We start from the raw sequence: 19,616 nt of genomic DNA on the forward strand, positions 1-19,616 counted from the left end.
TTGTCTCTAGGACCAAATCATATGTCAGCTCCCCACAGGTGGCTTCTGTTTTCTTGACGGCTCCTTGTCACATGTGTTGCAGAACTCGCCTCACCGCTGGTGCCAGCCCCTTCCCTCGTGGCTTTCTCGTATGTGGATGTGGGGTTTTTCAAAGGAGGGCCCACATAGTTTTAGGCCTCTCTAGCCTGCTGCCCACACGGGCCTGTGGTTCTCCAGCCCAGCTGCGTGGATACACTTATCTCTGTTTGGATGGAAATTCACTGTTTTATCAACATACTCCTCCCCCCCCTCCATAACAACTCAAACTCTTCAGAATGTAGGAGGTCTGCCATGAACAGGTCATGCTAAATTTTTAGAACTGTGAAAAATAAAATAAACCAAATAAAGCCTCTCGAGAGCCCGCTTCTGGGAGTCCAGGCATTTGGCGTTCAGCCCACTGCCTCTGCCCCAGCCTTCCAAAACTCTAAATAAATTAAGCTCAGAAGCCAAGAATTTGACTCTTTGGGGCAAGCCTGCTCGCCCTTGAGATGATTGACAGGCAGCACTACCAAAGGGGGAGGGGCAGAGACCCTCAGTCAAAAAAATCACAATGTTCTAGTTTTATGAATAAATTTTCAGTCAGTATTGTGGGACGTGTCAGGCTGCTGTGCCTGGTGACCTCTGGCCAGTTGATCTTGCATCTCCTAGTGTCGCAGCGCTACCTGAGGTGGCCCTCTTACTAAAGAGGAAAAGGCTGAGGTGCCAGTTGAGGAAAGTCAAGGCCAGGGGGCCCAGTTGGATTTCCTCTCCTGGAGAAGTCCCGGCATGGTGGGAGGGAAAGTGTAAGCGCACCTTGAAGACTACAGGCTCAGGCACCTCCCGTCAGGCCTCACTTCCGCCTTCCTCACCTCCCAGAGGCGCCACCCAGCCGCCCAGCCCTTGATGGCAAGGGGTCTCCCACAAGCAAGCACTGGTTAGAGCTTAGCCGTACAAGTCTCGGCTCCTCCCTTCCGTTTTGTTTTAGCAACTGCTTTCCTGAACCAGGTACCAGGAACGCTGTGATTGGTGGAGCCCTTTCTAGGCCTTTCCGCGCCGATAGAACCTCAGCGCAGATCTTCTAAACCGCTGGAGTCCAAGGCATGTGACTTCACGGCAGCCAGGTCTTTGCTCCAATGCCATTTTAAAGATTTATTTATTAATTATATATACAGTGTTCTGCCTGCATATATGCCTACAAGACCCAAAGAGGGCACCAGATCCCATTGCACATGGTTGTGAGCCACCATGTGGTTGCTGGGAATTGAACTCAGGACCTCTGAAAGAGCAATCTGTGCTCTTGACCTCTGAGCTATCTTTCTGGCTCCAAAGTTGTTTTTGTTTTTATTTTTGTTTTTTTGTTTTTAAAAGATTTTTAATTAATTATGCATGTGTGTGTATGTATGTGTGTGTGTGACTGCTGAGGGTGTGTGCACGTGCAGTTCCTGTGGAGTCCAGAAGATGTCAGATCCACTAGAACTGCGTTGCTGCTGGTTTGGGAGTTGCCTGGTCTACCTGCTAGGAACTGACTTGGAAAGAGCAGTGTGTGCTTTTAAATACTGAACCATCTCTTTAGTCCCCAGGGAAGGCTTGGAGTGTTCCAACCGAGGTGGGGTGTGTATGTGGGGCAGAGGGGAAGTTACACCGGCTAGCGATGGGTCTCCTGTAATATTTTTTATCATTAACTAGGACAAGTTTCTTAGATTTTTTTTCCTCCACTGAACCCATTTTCAGATGATATCAGGAAGTACATCTATGAAGTATACAAATCAAGCATATAAGGCATGTCGGGGTGTATGAGGGTAATCCCAGCACATAGGAAGGTGGATCTCTGAGTTACAGGCCAACCACAGCTACAGAGTGAGACTCCATCTTAAAACAGAAAAAAACAAAAAACAAAAACCCCCAAATCTTTACTAATCATAACTTTTCCTCTTTGGCACACATATAATTTTAACATTAAAGATGATGACAAATTTGCAAACTAACGAGATAACTGCTTGTTTATATTTACACAGAGAACTAAATGTTGGCTGAACATTTGAGGGCCTCGTCAGTGTTTTCCAGAACTGGCTGATATTTTGATTTTATAATCGTCAGTTTGTGAGGACACTATTTTATATAAATTCATAGTAAAAGTGGCAGAGGTATTTTGGTGACTATTTCAGAAACTGTTGGAATTCTACCCCAATTCTAAGCCAAAATTCCTGTTACTTTTTTTTTTTTTTTTTTTTTTTTTTTTTGGAGATGAAATTTTAACAATCCGAATTTCAGAATTTTAGAATCAAACATTCTAATACAACCCAAGGTCACAGGATTGATGGACCAACACATGCTGATTACCTAATGAAACCATGGCACGTGCAGGAAGCGTTGTGTGTATGGAAAAAGCTTTATAGTTTCTAGTCTGTGTGCTCTTAAAGCACTGAGCTATCTCTTTAGTTCCCCAGGGGACTAGGGGGAGTCTGTATTTTCAGGCAGTCTTTGTAGGCACTGCGTGTTTTGGGGGTAACATGTCCTGTGCAAGCTTTGCACGGGACACGGTCTGAACCAAGGCTGTGGTGACGTCACGTGACACTGGCAGGGCGGTGGGCGGAGGAATCCTGTGGACAGTGAGTGGATGCCCTGCCGCCACGGATTCGTGCTGGTGGACTTGAAACACAGCTGACAAAACAAAAGGAGACATTGCTTCAGTAAAATGTGTCCTTGCACCTAGAGCCAGGCTGGGAGCGTGTCCGTCCGGCACCGGGTCGTCACTTGCCCAGACAGTGCGCTCGCCGGCCTCGTGCTCTAACTCCCTGGGTTCAGCAAACGATATGGCAGAGAGTCCTCAAAAGGAGAGGGAGTGAAAACTTAAGAAGTGTGCACCACGGTGGCCCTCTGCTGGGCGTGGGTCCCTCTCACAGAGGAGGAAGGACCCCAGCCCTAGAGAGCTGAGGAAGTTGCCCTGGGGTACAGAGCTAAGCAGGGTCTGAACCCAGGAGTGGCCGCCCCAGGGCACGAGTGCAGAGTGTCGTGGAGCCCGCACAGCGTGTGCCCTGTGGAAGGGCCTTGTCAGGCGATGAGGGCAAGGGACTCCTGTTCTTCCCAGCAACCCCACGGGGTGAGAGGCTTCCTGGTCTGGCTCTGGGGTAGTGACTGTCTCTGCAAGGTGTTACAAGACTTCTCAGCAGGGAGCTACAGGTCGGTGTCTCCACTGCCCAGTCACACCCCCACCCCCATCATCTGTGGTCTGTCTGGACGGGTCAAAGCAGCCTGGGTCACCACCTGCCACCGTATTTGGTAGGGAGTCCCTCACTGTCCCTGAGCCAGCTTTGAGAGGTCTCTTCCTCCCCTCACAGGTGCTTAGTTCAGCCATCTTGTATTCCTAGGTCTGGTATAGGGAGGTGCTGGGCCTGTGACTTCATCACTTCCGTTCCTACCAGTCCAAAGGGACACCACTCCCTCCTGTGAGGTCACAGGATCCTGATTCACCCCACCCCCACCCCACAACCTCTCCCAAACCCCTATTTTTTTCCTGTTGCATTCCATTTAGTTGGGATAGCAGGTCAGGCGCTCTGGTACCCAAGAAAGGGCAGGTAAAAAGTTCTCCATCTCCTGGTGTCACTTTGGGCCACTCCCTCCAGAATCACTGCAAATGTTGCTTAAAAAATGGAGCAAGGGGCTGGAGAGATGGCTCAGCAGTTAAGAGCACCGACTGCTCTTCCGCAGGTCCTGAGTTCAAATCCCAGCAACCACATGGTGGATCACAATCATCTGTAATGAGATCTGATGCCCTCTTCTGGTGTGTCTGAAGACAGCTACAGTGTACTTACATATATATGAGTAAATAAATTAAAAGATAAATAAAAAGCATGATTTATTTTACATGTATGGTGGGTGCTGTGATTATAAAAAGATAAAGAAGTCTAAGGATTCTTTGGGGGGGGTGAGGTGTGGGGGAAGGAGGTGCCTCAGTGGGCCCATACCGAGGCCTCCCTTTCCTCTGAGGGGCCAGACTCACAACGGAATAGTATAGAATAGAGTTTATTCAGGGCATGGAGACGGGAGTTAAGGGGATAGTAGAGGCAGAGAAAGACAGAGAGAGGGAGAGCGTAAAGAAGTAGAGGCCGGCCATGACCACGTGGAGAGAGGGGGAGCAAGAGGGCAAGAGAGGGAGGAGGGACTAGCATCCCCCTTTTATAATGGGCCAGGCCTACCTAGCTGTTGCCAGGTAACTGTGGGGTGGAGCTTAGACAGAATGCTAACAATTGGTGTCTTATCTGTACACACGTCTATACCGTGTGTGTGTGTGTGTGTGTGTGTGTGTGTGTGTGTGTGTGTGTGTGCGCGCGCACTGCCAGCAGAGGCCAGAAAGAAGCTGTGGGATCCCCTGGGACTGGAGTTTCAAGGGGTCGTGAACTGCCATGTGTGTGCTGGAAATCCAAACCTGGTTCTGTGGAAGACTAGCTAGTGCTCCTAACCACTGAGCCATCTCTCCAGCCACTGGTTCTACCTTCTGGGTGCTGGGACTCCAGTCACCTGTTATGTGCCTCACTCATGTCAATCAGTCTACTCACTGAGCTACAGTCCCTCTCACTTGAAATCATTTTTTAAAAGTTATTTTAGGGCTGGAGAGATGGCTCAGTGGCTAAGAGCACACTGACTGCTCTTCCGAAGGTCCTGAGTTCAAATCCCAGCAACCACATGGTGGCTCACAACCATCTGTAACGGGATCTGATGCCCTCTTCTGGTGTGTCTGAAGACAGCTACAGTGTACTCATATATAACAATAAATAAATCTTTAAGCCAGAGCAAATGGGGCCAACAAGAATGAGCAGAGGTCCTGAATTCAAATTCCCAGCAACCACAAGATGGCTCACAACCATCAGTACAGCTATAGTGTACTCATATACATTAAATAAATAAATAAATAACTCTTTAAAAAGTTATTTTAGAGATGGAGACAGGAGGATCAGGAGTGAAAGACCACCTTCCACTACTTGCTGAGTTCAAGACCAACCTGAGTTTCTTGTCTCAGGAAAGCTAAGAACTATTAATCCCAGCCCTGGGGGCAGCCTGGTCCTCAAAGTGACTTTCTTCTAAGCCAGCTAGGGTTAAATAGTGAAACCCCATCCTAATACCAATAAAAAGTAAAGAGGTAAAAACCAAAGTATTATTTTAAATAACCACTTGATTTTAATCTTCCTAGTAAACAGGGATTGTCAGCTGTCTTTTCCTGTTGCGTGGTCCAGACTTAGCTGGGGAGTGAGTGTCCAGGCCTCTGACACCACCACTTCCACAGTCAGGAACTCACCCTGCCTCTGGTACCTCCCCTGTGTGCCCCGGCTCCAGTAATTTTTGGGCCTTAGTCTGACAAGGCAGCCGCCCAGTTCCAGAATAGTCCAATAGGTTGACTCTGAGCAGGGGCAACAAAGACTCACATGGGCCCACGCCTGCTAAGGCCAGCTCTTTTCTACCACCCGGAGGCAGGGGAAGCAGCCAGGAGCAGCGGGGCTCACTCTGATCTGACCTTTTATCAGGTGGGCAAGGATGGGACAAGCCAGGGCTTTGACAGCTGGGCTGTGTAAGAGCCCCTGTGTTTCCTCCTTAGCTAAGGCCAGACAGTTGCAGCAAAGACTAAGGATGCTAATGGCTAATGTTGCCTAATGGCACTGTTTGTTTCTTTTTATGGTTTTCCTAGACAGGGTTTCTCTATGTAATGCGGACTGTCCTGGAACTCACTCTGTAAACCAAGCTGGCCTCGAACTTATAGAGATCTGCCTGGCTCTACCTCCTGAGTGCTGGGGCTAAAGATGTGTGCCACCATGCTGTTTAGGCTCTTTGTTTTACAGATTTCTTTTTTTTAATTAATTATATGTGGTGTGTGTGTATGTGTGTGTGTGTGTGTGTCTACATGGAGGGCATGAACACGTGAGGGCACAAGCCCATGAAGAGGGGATAAAGGCATCAGATCCCTCTGGGGCTGGTGTTACAGACACTTGTGAATCACCTGACTCAGGTCCTCTAGAGGAAGTGCATCCCTTGGATGTCTGAAACCTTCTAGAGTTGATGAGAGATGGAACACAGGCATTGGCTTTGGGACTTGAACAGCTTCGAGCCATGGTTCTCAACCTGTGGGTTGCAACCCCTTTGGAAGGTTGAAGGACCCTTTCAGGTGCATCTCCTAAGACCACTGGAAATATCAGATTTGATATTATGATTCGTTAACGGTAGCATAATTGCAGTTAGGAAGTATCAATGAACATAATTTTATGGTTGGGGGTTGGCACAACATGAGGAACTGTGTTATTAAAGGGTTGGAGCATTAGGAAGTTTGCGATCCACTGTCCTAGAGGCTGAGGGGACCCAGAAAAAGCCACAGACATGTCCAATGCTCATTGCATGCTCAATGAGTGTTTATGGGCTGGAGAGATGGTTCGGGGATTCAGAACACTAGCTATTAATTCCCAGCAACTGCATGGTGTCTCATAATCATCTCTGATGATCTGGTGCCCTCTTCTGGCAAGTGAGTAGAACATTATATACATAATAAATCTTCACAACTTTTTTTTAAAGATTTATTTATTATTATATGTAAGTACACTGTAGCTATCTTTAGACACACCAGAAGAGGGAGTCAGATCTCATTACGGATGGGTGTGAGCCACCATGTGGTTGCCGGGATTTGAACTCAGGACCCTCAAAAGAGCAGTCAATGCTCTTAACCGCTGAGCCATCTCTCCAGCCCCCTCCTCACAACTTGTTATAGGTGAATTTACACATGTTTATAAGTGAATACACAATAACGGTATTCTAATAGTGTTTATAACTGACAAATGATAACAGTGTTCTAATATAGTATATGGCATCATCTCCTTGTATATGGGACAGAAGACATTTGATGATTGAATTCTGCTATTTAAGTTTTAAATAATTACATAATTTATTTATTTGTGCACACGTGCCACAGCACACAGGTGGAGGTCAGAGGACAACTTGCAAAGGTTGGCTCTCTGTTCTCACTATGTAGGATCTCACTCAGGTCATCGGCCTAGCATCAAGCACCTTTACCTGCTGAGCCAAGTCTCCTGCCTGGCTCGTCTACTAAGTGCACCAATACAGAGAAACATACATTTGGAGTCAGACATTTGGTGTTTCTCCGATTCCCAATGATCCAGAATAGGAAAGTTTCATTGCCCTGAACTGACATGGAATGAAGGTCAGAGTTTGAAGCCTCCAGATCCTGCACGACTTTCCCCGTCTTTCAAAGAGCCTCCTTCAGTTCTCAGGGAAGCTTCTGAAGGCTTCTGTTTGCTTGAAATTACTTAAGAGTTCCTTTTGTCACTGAAGCAATTCTCTAAAGGAGAGCGAGCGACCCCTGGTGGCTGAAGTAGGTAACTGCCTTCGACCGGGGCAGAGTGTACAGAAATGCGCCACCCAGCGAGCCGGTTTCTGGCAGTGCCTTAGAGGGAGGAGAGGTCATAGTTTGTTTCTCGGTTTTTTTTTTTTTTTTTTTTTTTTTACATTAAAAACAAAACAAAACAAAAAAACAAAAGAGAAAAAACGCGAGGCGATCGGTGTCACTCTCGTGGTTTCAGAGGATATCACAGCTACATCCCGTTGTCAAATTCAAGGGGAAGGTCACCGTGACAGTCACTACAGCCTTTCTCAGAGCAAGCTAAATACATCCCACCGAAGCGCAATTTTTTTTTGAAGCAAAACGTCAAGGAAGGAACGATGTTTTTCTGATATTTTCTGGCCTTTGGCTCTGAAGCCGCCCAGCGTCCCGCCAGCGTCTGGTCTCAGCCTCCTGGTGATTTCGGGCAGGTTCTCACAGTTTCGTGTTTGATGAGGACGTCAGGTTGTATTCCCAGGTTAATGACAAGACACCCTCCTAACTCAGCAGCGGAGGCCAAAGGAAAGGCCCGCTTCTCCTCCCAGCGTGAAACTCAACAAACCAGACCCATTTCAGGATGGAGTGAGCTGGAAGCCACAAAGATAGAGGCTCTGTGGTGTCTGATGAGGCCTCTCTCACCAGCAGTCACACTCGGCGGGGAGTGTGGATCAGGACAGGGTGCGTGTCTAGCATACGGGTTTGTCCCTCCAGCACCACACATGAACATCCATACACACATACATACACACATACACACACACACACATACATACACACATACATACATATAGACATACATACAGAGACTTAATTTTCAGCTTTGCCATTTGTATCGGCTAAAACAACATTCAGATATTTTACCTTATTATTTATTTTGTGACAGGATCTCATTGTGTTGCTTAGAATGCCATCACACTCACAGGAAGCCTCCTGCTTCCGCCCCTGAGCGGTTCCATGATGGATAGTAATGGATACTACCATGCTGGGCTCCATTTTTGGTGATGACTGAGTTCACCGAGTTCGAACGCTTCTGGCTGTGGGCCATTTTTGCCTGTTTACAGCGCGATTATAAATCACTCACCATTTAACCTTTTACCCATCTATCTATTGATATCCCGCTATTTTTATTCTTGGTTTAGTCGAGCATTCCATATGTTAAGGGGTTTTACCCTGCCACCATATGTATTTACAAAAACCATTTTCTAATTCATGATTTATTATAGATGGAACTTGTCACCATAGTTGGAGCAGGCCCAAAGTCACTGAATGCTGGGCATTCAATAGGATCCCTAGTCTTGTCCAGTTTACATTTAAGGACTTATTGTATGAAACCCACTTGCATTCTGGGTTTATTCTCCCAGTAAGAAAATGTCTGGATGAGCAAAATTTATTAATAGAGCCGGGAAGAAGCTGGGGGCCGACCTTAAAATAACACAGCCCATCCACCGCGCCTCGGGACTACCCAGGAATGTTTTCTTTGCAATAAAAAAAGAAAACACTCCATTTCAGAAGTATCAGAAGCAGCGTTTCCAGTGAGCTGCTCAGCCAAGAGGGGAGGAATGAAGGGATGGTGTGGGATTAGCTGTATGCCGAGGCAGCTGAGGGAGAGACCACGGGTCTGTTTTGTACACACTTTATAAGAAAAATGCATTGCATGTTGTTCCCAGGCATGTAAGCAAAAGAAAGGAGTGGGGAGGGATGAAAGATAAGAAGTTGCGGATGCTGGAACATGCCTGTAAAACCAGCTCTCAGGAGCCTGAGGCAGGAGCATCGAAAGCTGGGACCAGGCTGAATTACATAGTAAGACCTTTTCTTAAAAAGAAGAAGAAGAAGAAGAAGAAGAAGAAGAAGAAGAAGAAGAAGAAGAAGAAGAAGAAGAAGACAAGGAAACCAGAAGAAAATCAGAGAAGGAGGGATGTGGGGGAAAGGGAGGAGGGGAGAGGAAAGGAAGGCAGGGAGGGAGGGAAAGTGAAAATTTTCCATGCCTAAGTCAAGCATCACTCAGCCTTGTGGAGGCCCCTTCTAATTCTTATAGGATGACATTTTTAAAGGACTCATGGGATGTCCCGACCCTCTCTTAACTGCTCCCATGAGGAGTTCTGAAGGTTCGGATAGTGAAGATGCTCTGTAAGATAGCTTGGATGTCCCTTATATGAGCTAACATGTTTCCCTGTGATGCATCCAAAGCACAGGTAGAGGAGGCCTGGGGAGAGGAACTTGAGAAGTATTGGTAACAACCACACACACACAGTTTAGAGAACCTCTCAAAGACTGCCCTGGGTATTGTGGTCTCAAGGACAGATTTGAAGGGTCGACTCCTTAGGTCACAGTCTGGCTCAGCACCACCCCTATCCTATAACTTTTCTGACCTCTTATGTCATCTGTGACAGTCGATTGACAACAGTGGCTCATGAGATTGACAGGAAGACAAAGTGTGACAGTGTTTGGGACACATAGCATTTAGTGCTGGGGAGATAGGATCAGGCCTGGGCCAAGTCTCCAAGCCAGAGTACGTGTGAGATCCAAGATCCAATTCCCGGTACTAGAAAAAGTACTAGCTCCTATCAAGTTCTCTGTGGCGAAGCATGCTATGTGTACAGTGTGCCTTATTGCCATTTATTTCCAGGAGGAATGAAGGACTTTAAATATAGCGAGCCACCAGGTGGGAACAAAGAGAAGTATTTTCATAATAGTGTTGTATTCCCATGGGGAAAACCTCAGGCATCCTTCCTTGGGGATGTCCTAGCAGGAGGTCACGAAGGCAGGGAGAACTGCGTCACATTCTCCCTCGAGGCCACCACTGGCTTTTCCTCGAAGACTTTCTGCAGCGCTTCTTTTAGGGACTTCCTGCTCCTCTTCCTCCTCAGGCTGCCTACCACAAAGTAGACAATTGGGTTGATGCTGCAGTTTATAGTGGACAGCATGTTCAGGTAGGGGAGGGAGGCCCACACTGAATCATCACTGGAATTGGAATAGTAGCCGATGATAAGCAAGACCTTCATGGGCATGGCGAAGACGAGAAACAGGATGACCGTGGCCATGATGATCACGTAGAGTTTGGCCGGTTGGCGTGGCTTCAGGTTACAGCAGACCTGGATGAAGAGTATCAAGTTGGAGAAGACCATGAGAGGAACAAAGACCAGGAACGTCAAGGCACAGGAGAATATGTACACGTATCGGCACTCTGGGAACTGGGGCTTTACTTCCAGGATGCAGAAGAAGTTTTCCAAACCGGACACGAGAACAGAGAGGGCCCACAGCAGCGTACAGGCCACGGCGGACTGGTGTTTTGGACGTCGGCACTGGTACCAGATTGGGTAAAGTACCGAGAGGCACCGCTCCACGCTGATGGCCGTGAGGAGGTGCAGGCCCGTGTTGTAGCCAAAGATCATGAAGAGGACGGCATAGCTCTCTAAGGGCACATCGTGGATGTGGAAAGTGTTCACTAGTTGAATGATAGACGAACACAGGAGGACCATGAAGTCAGCGATGGCAAGATGGAGGATATAGATGGTGAATGGCTTCCTCTTGATACAGAACACTAGGAACCAAATCAAAAGCCCATTCCCAGTCAGTCCCAGTGCACAAATGACCAGGGAAATGGAGATATAAGCGTATTCAACCTCATGCTCTGAAGACCAGGTGGTTTCGTTTGGGGTTTCGTTTCTGGTGGATTGTGTGGATTCCAGAGGATACCAGGTCGTCGCCAATGGCTCCATTCCAGGGAGATCACTTTCTCTGTGGCCTCCTGTGGTCAGAAATGGAAGGTGGAGACGGGTGTCATCTGTTCTGCACCTCAAAATGGTTTTGTATCCTGAAGAGGCTCTCTCCCATGCTGAGGAATTCGGGAAGCCAGAGTCCCCTGCCCTAATCTCCTCATCTCCATGCCCTGGTTCATTCTCCCTTTGCCAGCTCTCTGCCCAGTAGACGCTACTGAAATGTCCATCTCCCCTCTACTAACTCTAGGGCCGACTCCCGACCTTAGCTCCAGGCACTTCCAACAGTTCGTCTTGTTTATGGCTATTTGGGAAAGCTCTCTGTTTCTTACTTCCAAGAGTTCTTACCAGAACGAGGTGGCAGAATTAGGAACAGGAATTTAGGAATGATACATTGCAATGCATTGAAACGATTTAAACTGTGGCTGGATACACAGCTCAGAAAACTAGGCAGCATGAAGATCTGAGTTTGGATCTGGGCACGGTAGCATGTATCTATAACCCCAGCACAAGGGAGTGGAGAGAGAAAGACCCCAGGGATCTGGTGGCCATCCAGTCTAGCTGGAACACCAAATTCCAGGCACACTGAGAAACCCCCTGTCTTAAAGAACAAGGTGGGGGGAGGGGCTAAAGAGATGGCTCAGCGGTTAAGAGCACTGACTGCTCTTCCAGAGGTCCTGAGTTCAAATCTTAGCGACCACATGGTGGCTTACAACCATCTGTAATGGGATCCAATGCCTTCTTCTGGTGTGTCGCAAGACAGCTACAGTGTGCTCACATAAAATAAATGATTTTTAAAAAGTCTGTTATGTCATGTGACTATGTTTCTGCTCTAATCCCAGGTGTGGGATGCGGGGCAACTTCAGATCATGCACAGCAGCTGACCTGTGACTTGTCTCGTGCTCTGACAGTGTGTGTGATTTTTGCCGGCTGAAGATAGTTTACATGTGGAATTCTGGGAACTCTTCAGAGCACATATAAATGCCAGTACCCTGAGAAAGGAGGAGGCCGCTGCTCCCCTCCTCCTGCTGGTTGCTGCTGTTGTGGTTTGTCAAGTGGTTGTGAGCAAAGTTGATGAGAAGAAGAAATTGGTTATCCCAACAACAGAGATTAAACTTGCCTCTAGGAACTCAGTGCACCTAACTAGCGGGAACTAGTCTAATGAGACCGACTCCTTCTTTCTCCTCTAACCTTCTTCCTTGCCTACCCAGTGCTGTGGGCTTGGGAGGGATGGAGGTAGAGAAAGGAGGTAGGTAAAAGAACCCAATAAAGTAGCCAAAAAGAACGATTATAGTAGCAGCCCACTGAGGGATGAGCAAAACCATCCTTCCTCCTTTCCCCACGTTGGGCTGGCTCCACTCGTGGTCCTGTCAGTACTTGGATCCGAGCACTGGCTCTTGGGTTTCTCTCATCAGCCACTAGCCTCAGGGGGGAGTCAGAATGTTTCTCTGCCCTACCCCACAGAGGCGTGGTTCACAAATCATCCTCTTCTTTCTAAAGCAAGCAGAGGAACCTCTCAAGACTTTCCCTGTGACCTGCACCTGGGGTTTAACAGAGGAGACAGAAAGCAGGAGAGGCAGGTCTTCTAAGCCCCTGCATCCCAGGCAGCCTGTGATTCTGTCCTTCTCAGAGCTCCCCCTGATCTCTCTCTCTCTCTCTCTCTCTCTCTCTCTGTCTCTCTCTGTCTCTCTCTCTCCAGCCAGATCTTTTCTTCCCACTGATCAACCCAGTCTGCCTTAAGATGGGAGTGTCTCAACAACTTCAGTGGTTTTGATACAATGGATGACTTTTATGGATGAAAAAAAGTAAATTAATTTCACTGACTTTAGAGAGTTCAGGAGGAAGAAAACAAAACCCACTGACTTTCTTGTCTGACCACTCAAAGATAGCTACTTCCTCTGTTTGCCTTGAGACACGGTTTTGTCATGTAGCACAGGCTAGCCTCAAACTCAGAATCCTCCCACCGCCACCTCTTGAGTGCTGCAGTGACAGTAGGCATGTGCCACCATGCCCAGATGCCTCTTAGTTCTGATTGTCACATGTAACGGTACATACCTGTTGAATGCACAGTGATGGTTGAGCACCTGTGATGCAGGGATTAGGGTGGGTGGCATCTGTCAGCACAGACACTTGCTATTTCTTAGTGTTGAGTTTAACATCTCTTCCACTATCGATCTTAAAATAGTCACCTGATCATTATCTATCAAAGATCACTTCTATCACAATGCGGACAGATTTCCCGGAGACCGCAGTCTGTGGTTTAATAGCCATCTTCAAAAGTTATACTTACTTAGTTGTGTGTGGAGTGCACACACACTACAGTTTGCACACACAGTTTACAGAGGTCAGAAGATGACATATGGGACTCGGTTCTTTCCTCCCACCATGTGGACTTAGGGAAGGCACTCAGCGATGGAACTCAGGATATCAGGCTTGATTGGCAAGTTACTTTAAGTATCTATTCCTACCTTTATATATTTAATATGATATTGCTATTTTACTGCTCTTAAAAGTTCTTCAAAAAGTGCTGATGAATGCATAAGCTATTTTATATTTTGTTTATGCTATTGCAAACACCTGGGGTGTTAGCAATTCTCCACGTCTATGGGCCATTTAAAAGTATTTATCATTTCTGTTTCTCTAATTTCTTCCTTGGGGGCGGTGTGTTTTGACAATAATGACTTATGAGGGACTTTAAGGCTTTGGATCAGAAAAGCATAATAGACGTGAACACAGGCCTTGGGCTCAGAGATTTGGGATTAAATCCCATCTCCAGGACAGGATTATCTGCCTTTGGGCAGGTTTCATTCTGTTAACCTGTTTCTCTATCTGCAAAGCAGAAATAATACTAACAGCAGTTTCCACAGTTATTGAGAAAAATTGAGGAAATAATTGATTTCCTCTTTCTCTTTGTCCTTTTGACCCGTGTGTGTGTGTGTGTGTGTGTGTGTGTGTGTGTGTGTGTTGTACCTGTGTGCATGCATATGTGTGCATGTGTGTGTGTGTAGGCCAGAGGTTGACATCTGGTGTCTTCGCCCTAGCTCTCTATTTTGTCTGTTGAGGGAGAACATGCAGGTTGTAGGTTTTTGTCAACTTGAACCAAACTAGAGTCATCTGGGAAGAAGGAACCTCAGCTAAGAAAATGACTCCATTGGATTGCCTGAAGGCAAGACCATAGGACATTTTGATTGACGACTGTTGTGGGAGGGCCCATCTCACTGTGGGTGGTGCCCCTTCTGAGCGGGTGGTCCAGGGGAGAAAGATAATTGAACAAGAGCCTGAGGGTAAGCCGGAGAGCATTATTCTTCCACAGTCTCTGCTTCGCGTTCCAACTCCAGGTTCCTGCTCTGAGTTTCTGCTCAGACTTGCCTTCCAGACGGACTGTAAACTGTAAGATGAAATAAACCCTTTCTTTCCCGGGTTGCTTTTGGCTATCACCACAGAAGAAAGCAAACTAAGGGGGCTGGAGAGGTGGCTCAGTGGTTAAGAGCACCGACTGCTCTTCCAGAGGCCCTGAGTTTAATTCCCAGCAACCACATGGTGGCTCACAACCATCTGCAATGGGATCTGATGCCCTCTTCTGGTGTGTCTGAAGATAGTAACAGTGTACTTACATACATGTAATTAATTAATTAATTAATTAATTAATTAAAAAAGCAAAGGCTCAGCACCTGGACCTTCTCACATTTTCAGGCAAGTGCTTTACACACAGAGTCATCTCCACAGCTCTGAATGCAGATTGCAGAGACATGTCAGTCCCCAGTCTGACAGTTCTCAAATTGAGTTCTCAGGGTTCTCATAGAGAGCAGTGGTTGCTCATCTCTCACAAGCCCTGGATTCCAACCCCCTGCACCACATAAACTGGGGAGGGTGTCTTCTACCTATAGTCTCAGTATTCAGGAGATACGGGCAGGAATCCCAGAAGTCAATGGAAGTTAGAGGTTGGACTAGGCTAAAAGAGACCCAGCAGCCGCACACAATACCTGCACAAGATCAAGCCACCCCATTCTAGCACAGAGTGGGGAGTGGCTCGCTACCGCTTGCTGAAGAGCTAATGACAACAGACGACTGCTAGATGGGGGGTGGGGGGAGCATTCTTTAAGGTGATGGCCCCTGATAGGCCAGCTGTGCTCCGGCGATGGTCTTATACTCCTATGGACAGTTCAAACTCCACGAGTTATTAAAATAAAAATAAAAAAAAGGACAGGAAGCTGGGGGTGGTGTGAAATGAGAGGGGTTAGGTAAGGCGTAGGGATAAACATGATAAAATTACATTGTACGCATATGAAATCCTCAAAGAACAATGAACGATATTTTTTAAAAGGTTGTTTTTGGAAGCAGCTTAAGAGAGAACGTGTACACCGAAGCCCTTTTCTGTATTGATCATTTTCAAATAGAACTATCTAATAGGGGAAAAAAATGATAACTGGCAGGCTTAGCACTGAGCAAGGTGGTATATTCTTGGTATTTTGTTTCTTCTTGGACAGAATGTTCTAGATGCTTAGCTCATATTTTTTGGGAATCAGGGTCCTTGTTGGCCTAGGAGCATGCATCGATCTTTATTCTATGGCCTTTATTGGTCTTCTCCAGGTGTAGCCCAGACCCCCAGGCAAGCCTCTTTGGCTTTTCAAGGGCCGAGGCAAGCGCAGGTGAACACAGTTCCCTCCCACTCAAATCCCACTCTCTTCCCTCTCTTTCTCTTCCCTAAGTCCACTGTCACAACCCTCTGTTCAAGGGCAAAAGGTAAGGGCAGAATTGGGGGTGGGGGTGGGGCAGAAAGATCCTACAGGGACCTTTGTCACAGACCAGGAGCCACCAGGGAGCCCACTCGCAACCGCCTAGGGGCTGAGTGTTAAGGCCAGAGCAGAGTAATAAATCAGCGCGTACTCACGGCTATCCTTCCATAGAAGTCTGAACAAATACGGGAATGGGGTTGCCCGGGGAACACTGTCTGCGCTAACCTTTCTGCTAACCTTTCTGCCTGGATGCAAGTGTATTTAGCAAACAGAAAGGCACTTAGTTCAATTGTATGTCTTAATAGTCTGGCCCTAGGAACAAAGTATAATTTAAGAGAAAAAAGAAGAGCCGGGCGGTGGGGGCGCACGCCTTTAGTCCCAGCACTCGGGAGGCAGAGACAGGTCTCTGTTAGTTCAAGGCTAGCCTGGTGTACAGGGTAAGTGCCAAGACAGCAAAGGCTACACACAGAAACCCTGTTGAGAGAGAGACAGAGACAGAGAGTCAGAGACATACTGATAGAGACAGAGTCAGAGAGACACAGAGACACAGAGAGACAGAGACACAGAGAGACACAGAGACAGAGAGAGACAGAGAGACAGACACAGGAGATGAGACCTGAACTATTAAGTACAATTAGACTAATCATTCAGATTGGCCGGTTCCACATGGTTGCTAAGGAACCCAGAGAGGTTGGAGGCCATCCTCACGTAACATGTTGAGGACTCTGGGTTCTGAAGTCCTGCCTTAGTCCCCCAGCCTGCTACCATACCATTTCCTGTAGGTAGGTACCCTTCAACTTCCTGTCTGCACGGAGACACCTCAGTCAACCCCTGTCTCTAACTATCCACTGAAGAGAGAGCAAGAGGGCATAGCTGGGGAGGGGAAAGGGAGCTTGTCTTTGAAGCGGGGTACAGACTGCAAAACCTGCCAGGGACAGTTGCCACATGTTCTGGTGGCAGCCGGGCAGTTGCCTTCCCAGTTCCCCGACCCTCTTTTGGATTTACACCCTAGTGTCTGGAACATGTTATTTATGGTCTTTACTAATGAGTTCTCTCAGCTTGTCAGATCCAGTCCATCAAGGAAGCTCGGCAGGAGATAAACGCACTCGCATCTGTGTGTCGGTTTTCTACTAGAAAACTACAAAATAGAACAGAGCCACATTTTATTTCGGGTGCTGTTTCTGCGCTCCAAACCAAGTGTCGCTCAGTGGGTGTGCAGAGCCAGCACTACGCACACTGTGTGCACACCTGTGAGCGTGCCCACACATATATGGGGCTCGATTATTAGGCGTGCTTTTAAATTTTTTATGGTGCTCCTACGGGGGTGGGGTGGGGGGGTGGGCTCTGTGGTTATAGTCAGACCACAGTGCCACCCTTGTTTCAGAAGACATGATCTCCCTAAGGTAGCTCTTAAAATTCTCTTAAAGTGGACTCTCTTTCCACCCAGTGTGACCCTCTTTGCAGAGGGCTGGGGAGGAGGAAGGCTCCCGTACACTCAAGTCACACAGAGATCTTTCTGGAACGGGCAAGTGGGAGCACTCACGGTCTGCTGGTGAGGAGCCACTGTGGTGATCTCTGGTTCTTCCCCTAGGGCTTGCTATTTCTGCCGGTTCTCATACCCCGTTCAGCAGACAAGAAGGTTCTGGAAGGCTGAAAGAGCGCCCACACCAGTCTGGCACCGGTCCGTTCTCAGGGTCTTATTTTGGCTTCAGATCTGGCCAGTGAAATTTAGATTCCTGTTGGCAAGCCCTGAGGGCAGAGGGCGTGGCCAGTTTTCCGCGGAGACCTGTCCGTCAAACTAACGAATCATCACGAGACACTTTTGGTAATTTGCATCGAGTCCCAGCTATTGAGAAAATATCCTGATCTACCCCAGTAGGAGCCTGATAGTGCATTCCTCTCTGGTTGTTAGTGAATTGGATATGTGCATCAGCACTCTAGTTGTGAATTCCTGTGTCCCCGATCTGTCTCTCTCCTGCCTTTTGTGTCTCTACTCTCCACACGGCCTTAGAGTAACCCTTGGGATCCTCTCAGCCTGGACTCTCTTTCCAGCCTGCGTGGCCCTCTTAGCAGAGGGCTGGAGAGGAGGAGGATTCCTGTGTACTGGGAAGGCACCAGATCTCCCGCTGGGACAGGTTCCTTGGCTCTGCTACTGGTGATGGCTGGAAGACCTGATTATCAGGATTATCAGGGGAGGCCGACCATAGAATGAAAAAAAAAAACCCCACGGTCCCAAGGGATGTTTGCTGGGAGTGGCGCATTGAGCTGCAGGCCCTGTCCCAGCCTGTGTGTCCTTTCTTGGGGCTGTAGCGTTGTCCCGTTTTCATGAGATACCAAGAAGGCAGGAAAAAAAAAAGGCATCGAGGAAAGATGGTGGTGTTGCTAGCTACCTCCGGCAGGCTGTGTGTGCGCACACGCATGTGTCAGGGCATCCGTGGAGGTCAGAGGATAATGTCTGAGAGTTGTTCTTTTCCACCTTGTGGGTCTCAGGGATCAAACCCAGGTTGTCAGGCATGGTGGCAAGTGCCTTTACTCTGAGTCTTCTTGCCTGCCCTACTTGAGGATTTTTTTTAAAAGTCATTGATTGATATTTGTGGAAGACTCCCCCTCCACATGAGCCACAGCCTTTGCAATCCCTCTCTCTCTCTCTCTCTCTCTGTCTCTGTCTCTCTCTCTGCTATTGAGACAGGGTTGGGTTTCTCTGAGTAGCCTTGGTTGTCCTGAAACTCACTCTGTAGACCAGGCTGGCCTTGAACTCATAGAGATCCACCTGCCTCTGCCTCCAGATTGCTGGGATTAAAAGCCTCCTCTACTAGTAGCATTCCTTCTAGGCTCCGCCCAACAGTTACCTGGCAACAACCAGGTAGGCCTGGCTTGCTATAAAAGAGGCTGATTGGCCCCTCCTTGCTCCCTCTGCTCCCCCCTCCATTCTCTTCTCTCCCTGACCCTTTCTTCCTCTCTCTATCTCCCTCCCCCCCTCTCTACCACGTGTTTGGCAGGTCCCTTCCCTTCCCTTCCCTTCCCCCTCTCCCCTTCTCCCCTTCCCTCCCCTCCCCTCCCTTCCCCTCCCTTCCCCTCTCCTCCCTCCCTTCTTCCTCCCTTCCCATCTCTCTCCCTCCCTCCTTCCTCCCCTCTCCCCCCCCCTCGTGTGTTTCTCTGTCTGCTCCCTTCTCAACTTCTCTCCCCATGCCCTTAATAAACTCTATTCTATACTCGACCTGTTATACGGCTGGTCCCTTGGAAGGGCTGCCTCAGCATGGTGAAGCACCCCTCTCACCTCACCATACCGCGCTCTATAAAACATATCCTGGCTCTTTTTATAAAACACAACTGCTACCACCGCCTGGCTGTAATACCTCTTCCTTACTTGTGTGTGTGTGTGCACATGTGTGTACTGGAAACTGACTTAATTCTAATCAATAAGGTGTGGCCAAGCTGACAGGACACTGTTTCAGTGCTATCTAATTTGTTGGTGTCCTATAGACTAGCTCACCTTAAGTTCTTAATCCTCCCATTCATTTCAAAGGATTGTATCACACCAGTGAGAAAAGTCACAGCAATGGCCTCTCTTGGAACCAGTTTTCTCTGAGTCAGCCTTCCTCACTGTGACAAAATAGCTGAAGCAACATCATTAAGGGAGGGCAGGCCTCCTGGACTCATGGTTTTAGCCCGGGCCACCTGTCTGTAATGTTTTGGGGGCTCAGCATAAGGCAGAGCATCATGGCAGGGAGCAGAGGTGCTCATCTACGAGCATCAGGTGGCTGGAGGTGG

General features: G+C 47.9%; 1 protein-coding gene across 1 annotated transcript; it reads right to left on the minus strand.

Annotated features, from left to right (window-relative positions):
• Positions 1 to 10,146: 10,146 nt before the first annotated feature.
• LOC127674084 (mas-related G-protein coupled receptor member H) lies at positions 10,147 to 11,126 on the minus strand. Its single transcript, XM_052169932.1, has one exon. It carries the CDS (start codon positions 11,110 to 11,112, stop codon positions 10,147 to 10,149), a length of 966 nt encoding a protein of 321 aa, XP_052025892.1. The 5' UTR covers positions 11,113 to 11,126.
• Between the last annotated feature and the right edge of the window lie 8,490 nt (positions 11,127 to 19,616).

The sequence above is a fragment of the Apodemus sylvaticus genome, chromosome 23 (assembly GCF_947179515.1).
Source record: "Apodemus sylvaticus chromosome 23, mApoSyl1.1, whole genome shotgun sequence".
Classification (NCBI taxonomy): domain Eukaryota; kingdom Metazoa; phylum Chordata; class Mammalia; order Rodentia; family Muridae; genus Apodemus; species Apodemus sylvaticus.

Excerpts from the sequence above, each read along its gene's own strand:
- LOC127674084 (XM_052169932.1), bottom strand. The coding sequence starts at position 11,112 with ATGGAGCCATTGGCGACGACCTGGTATCCTCTGGAATCCACACAATCC.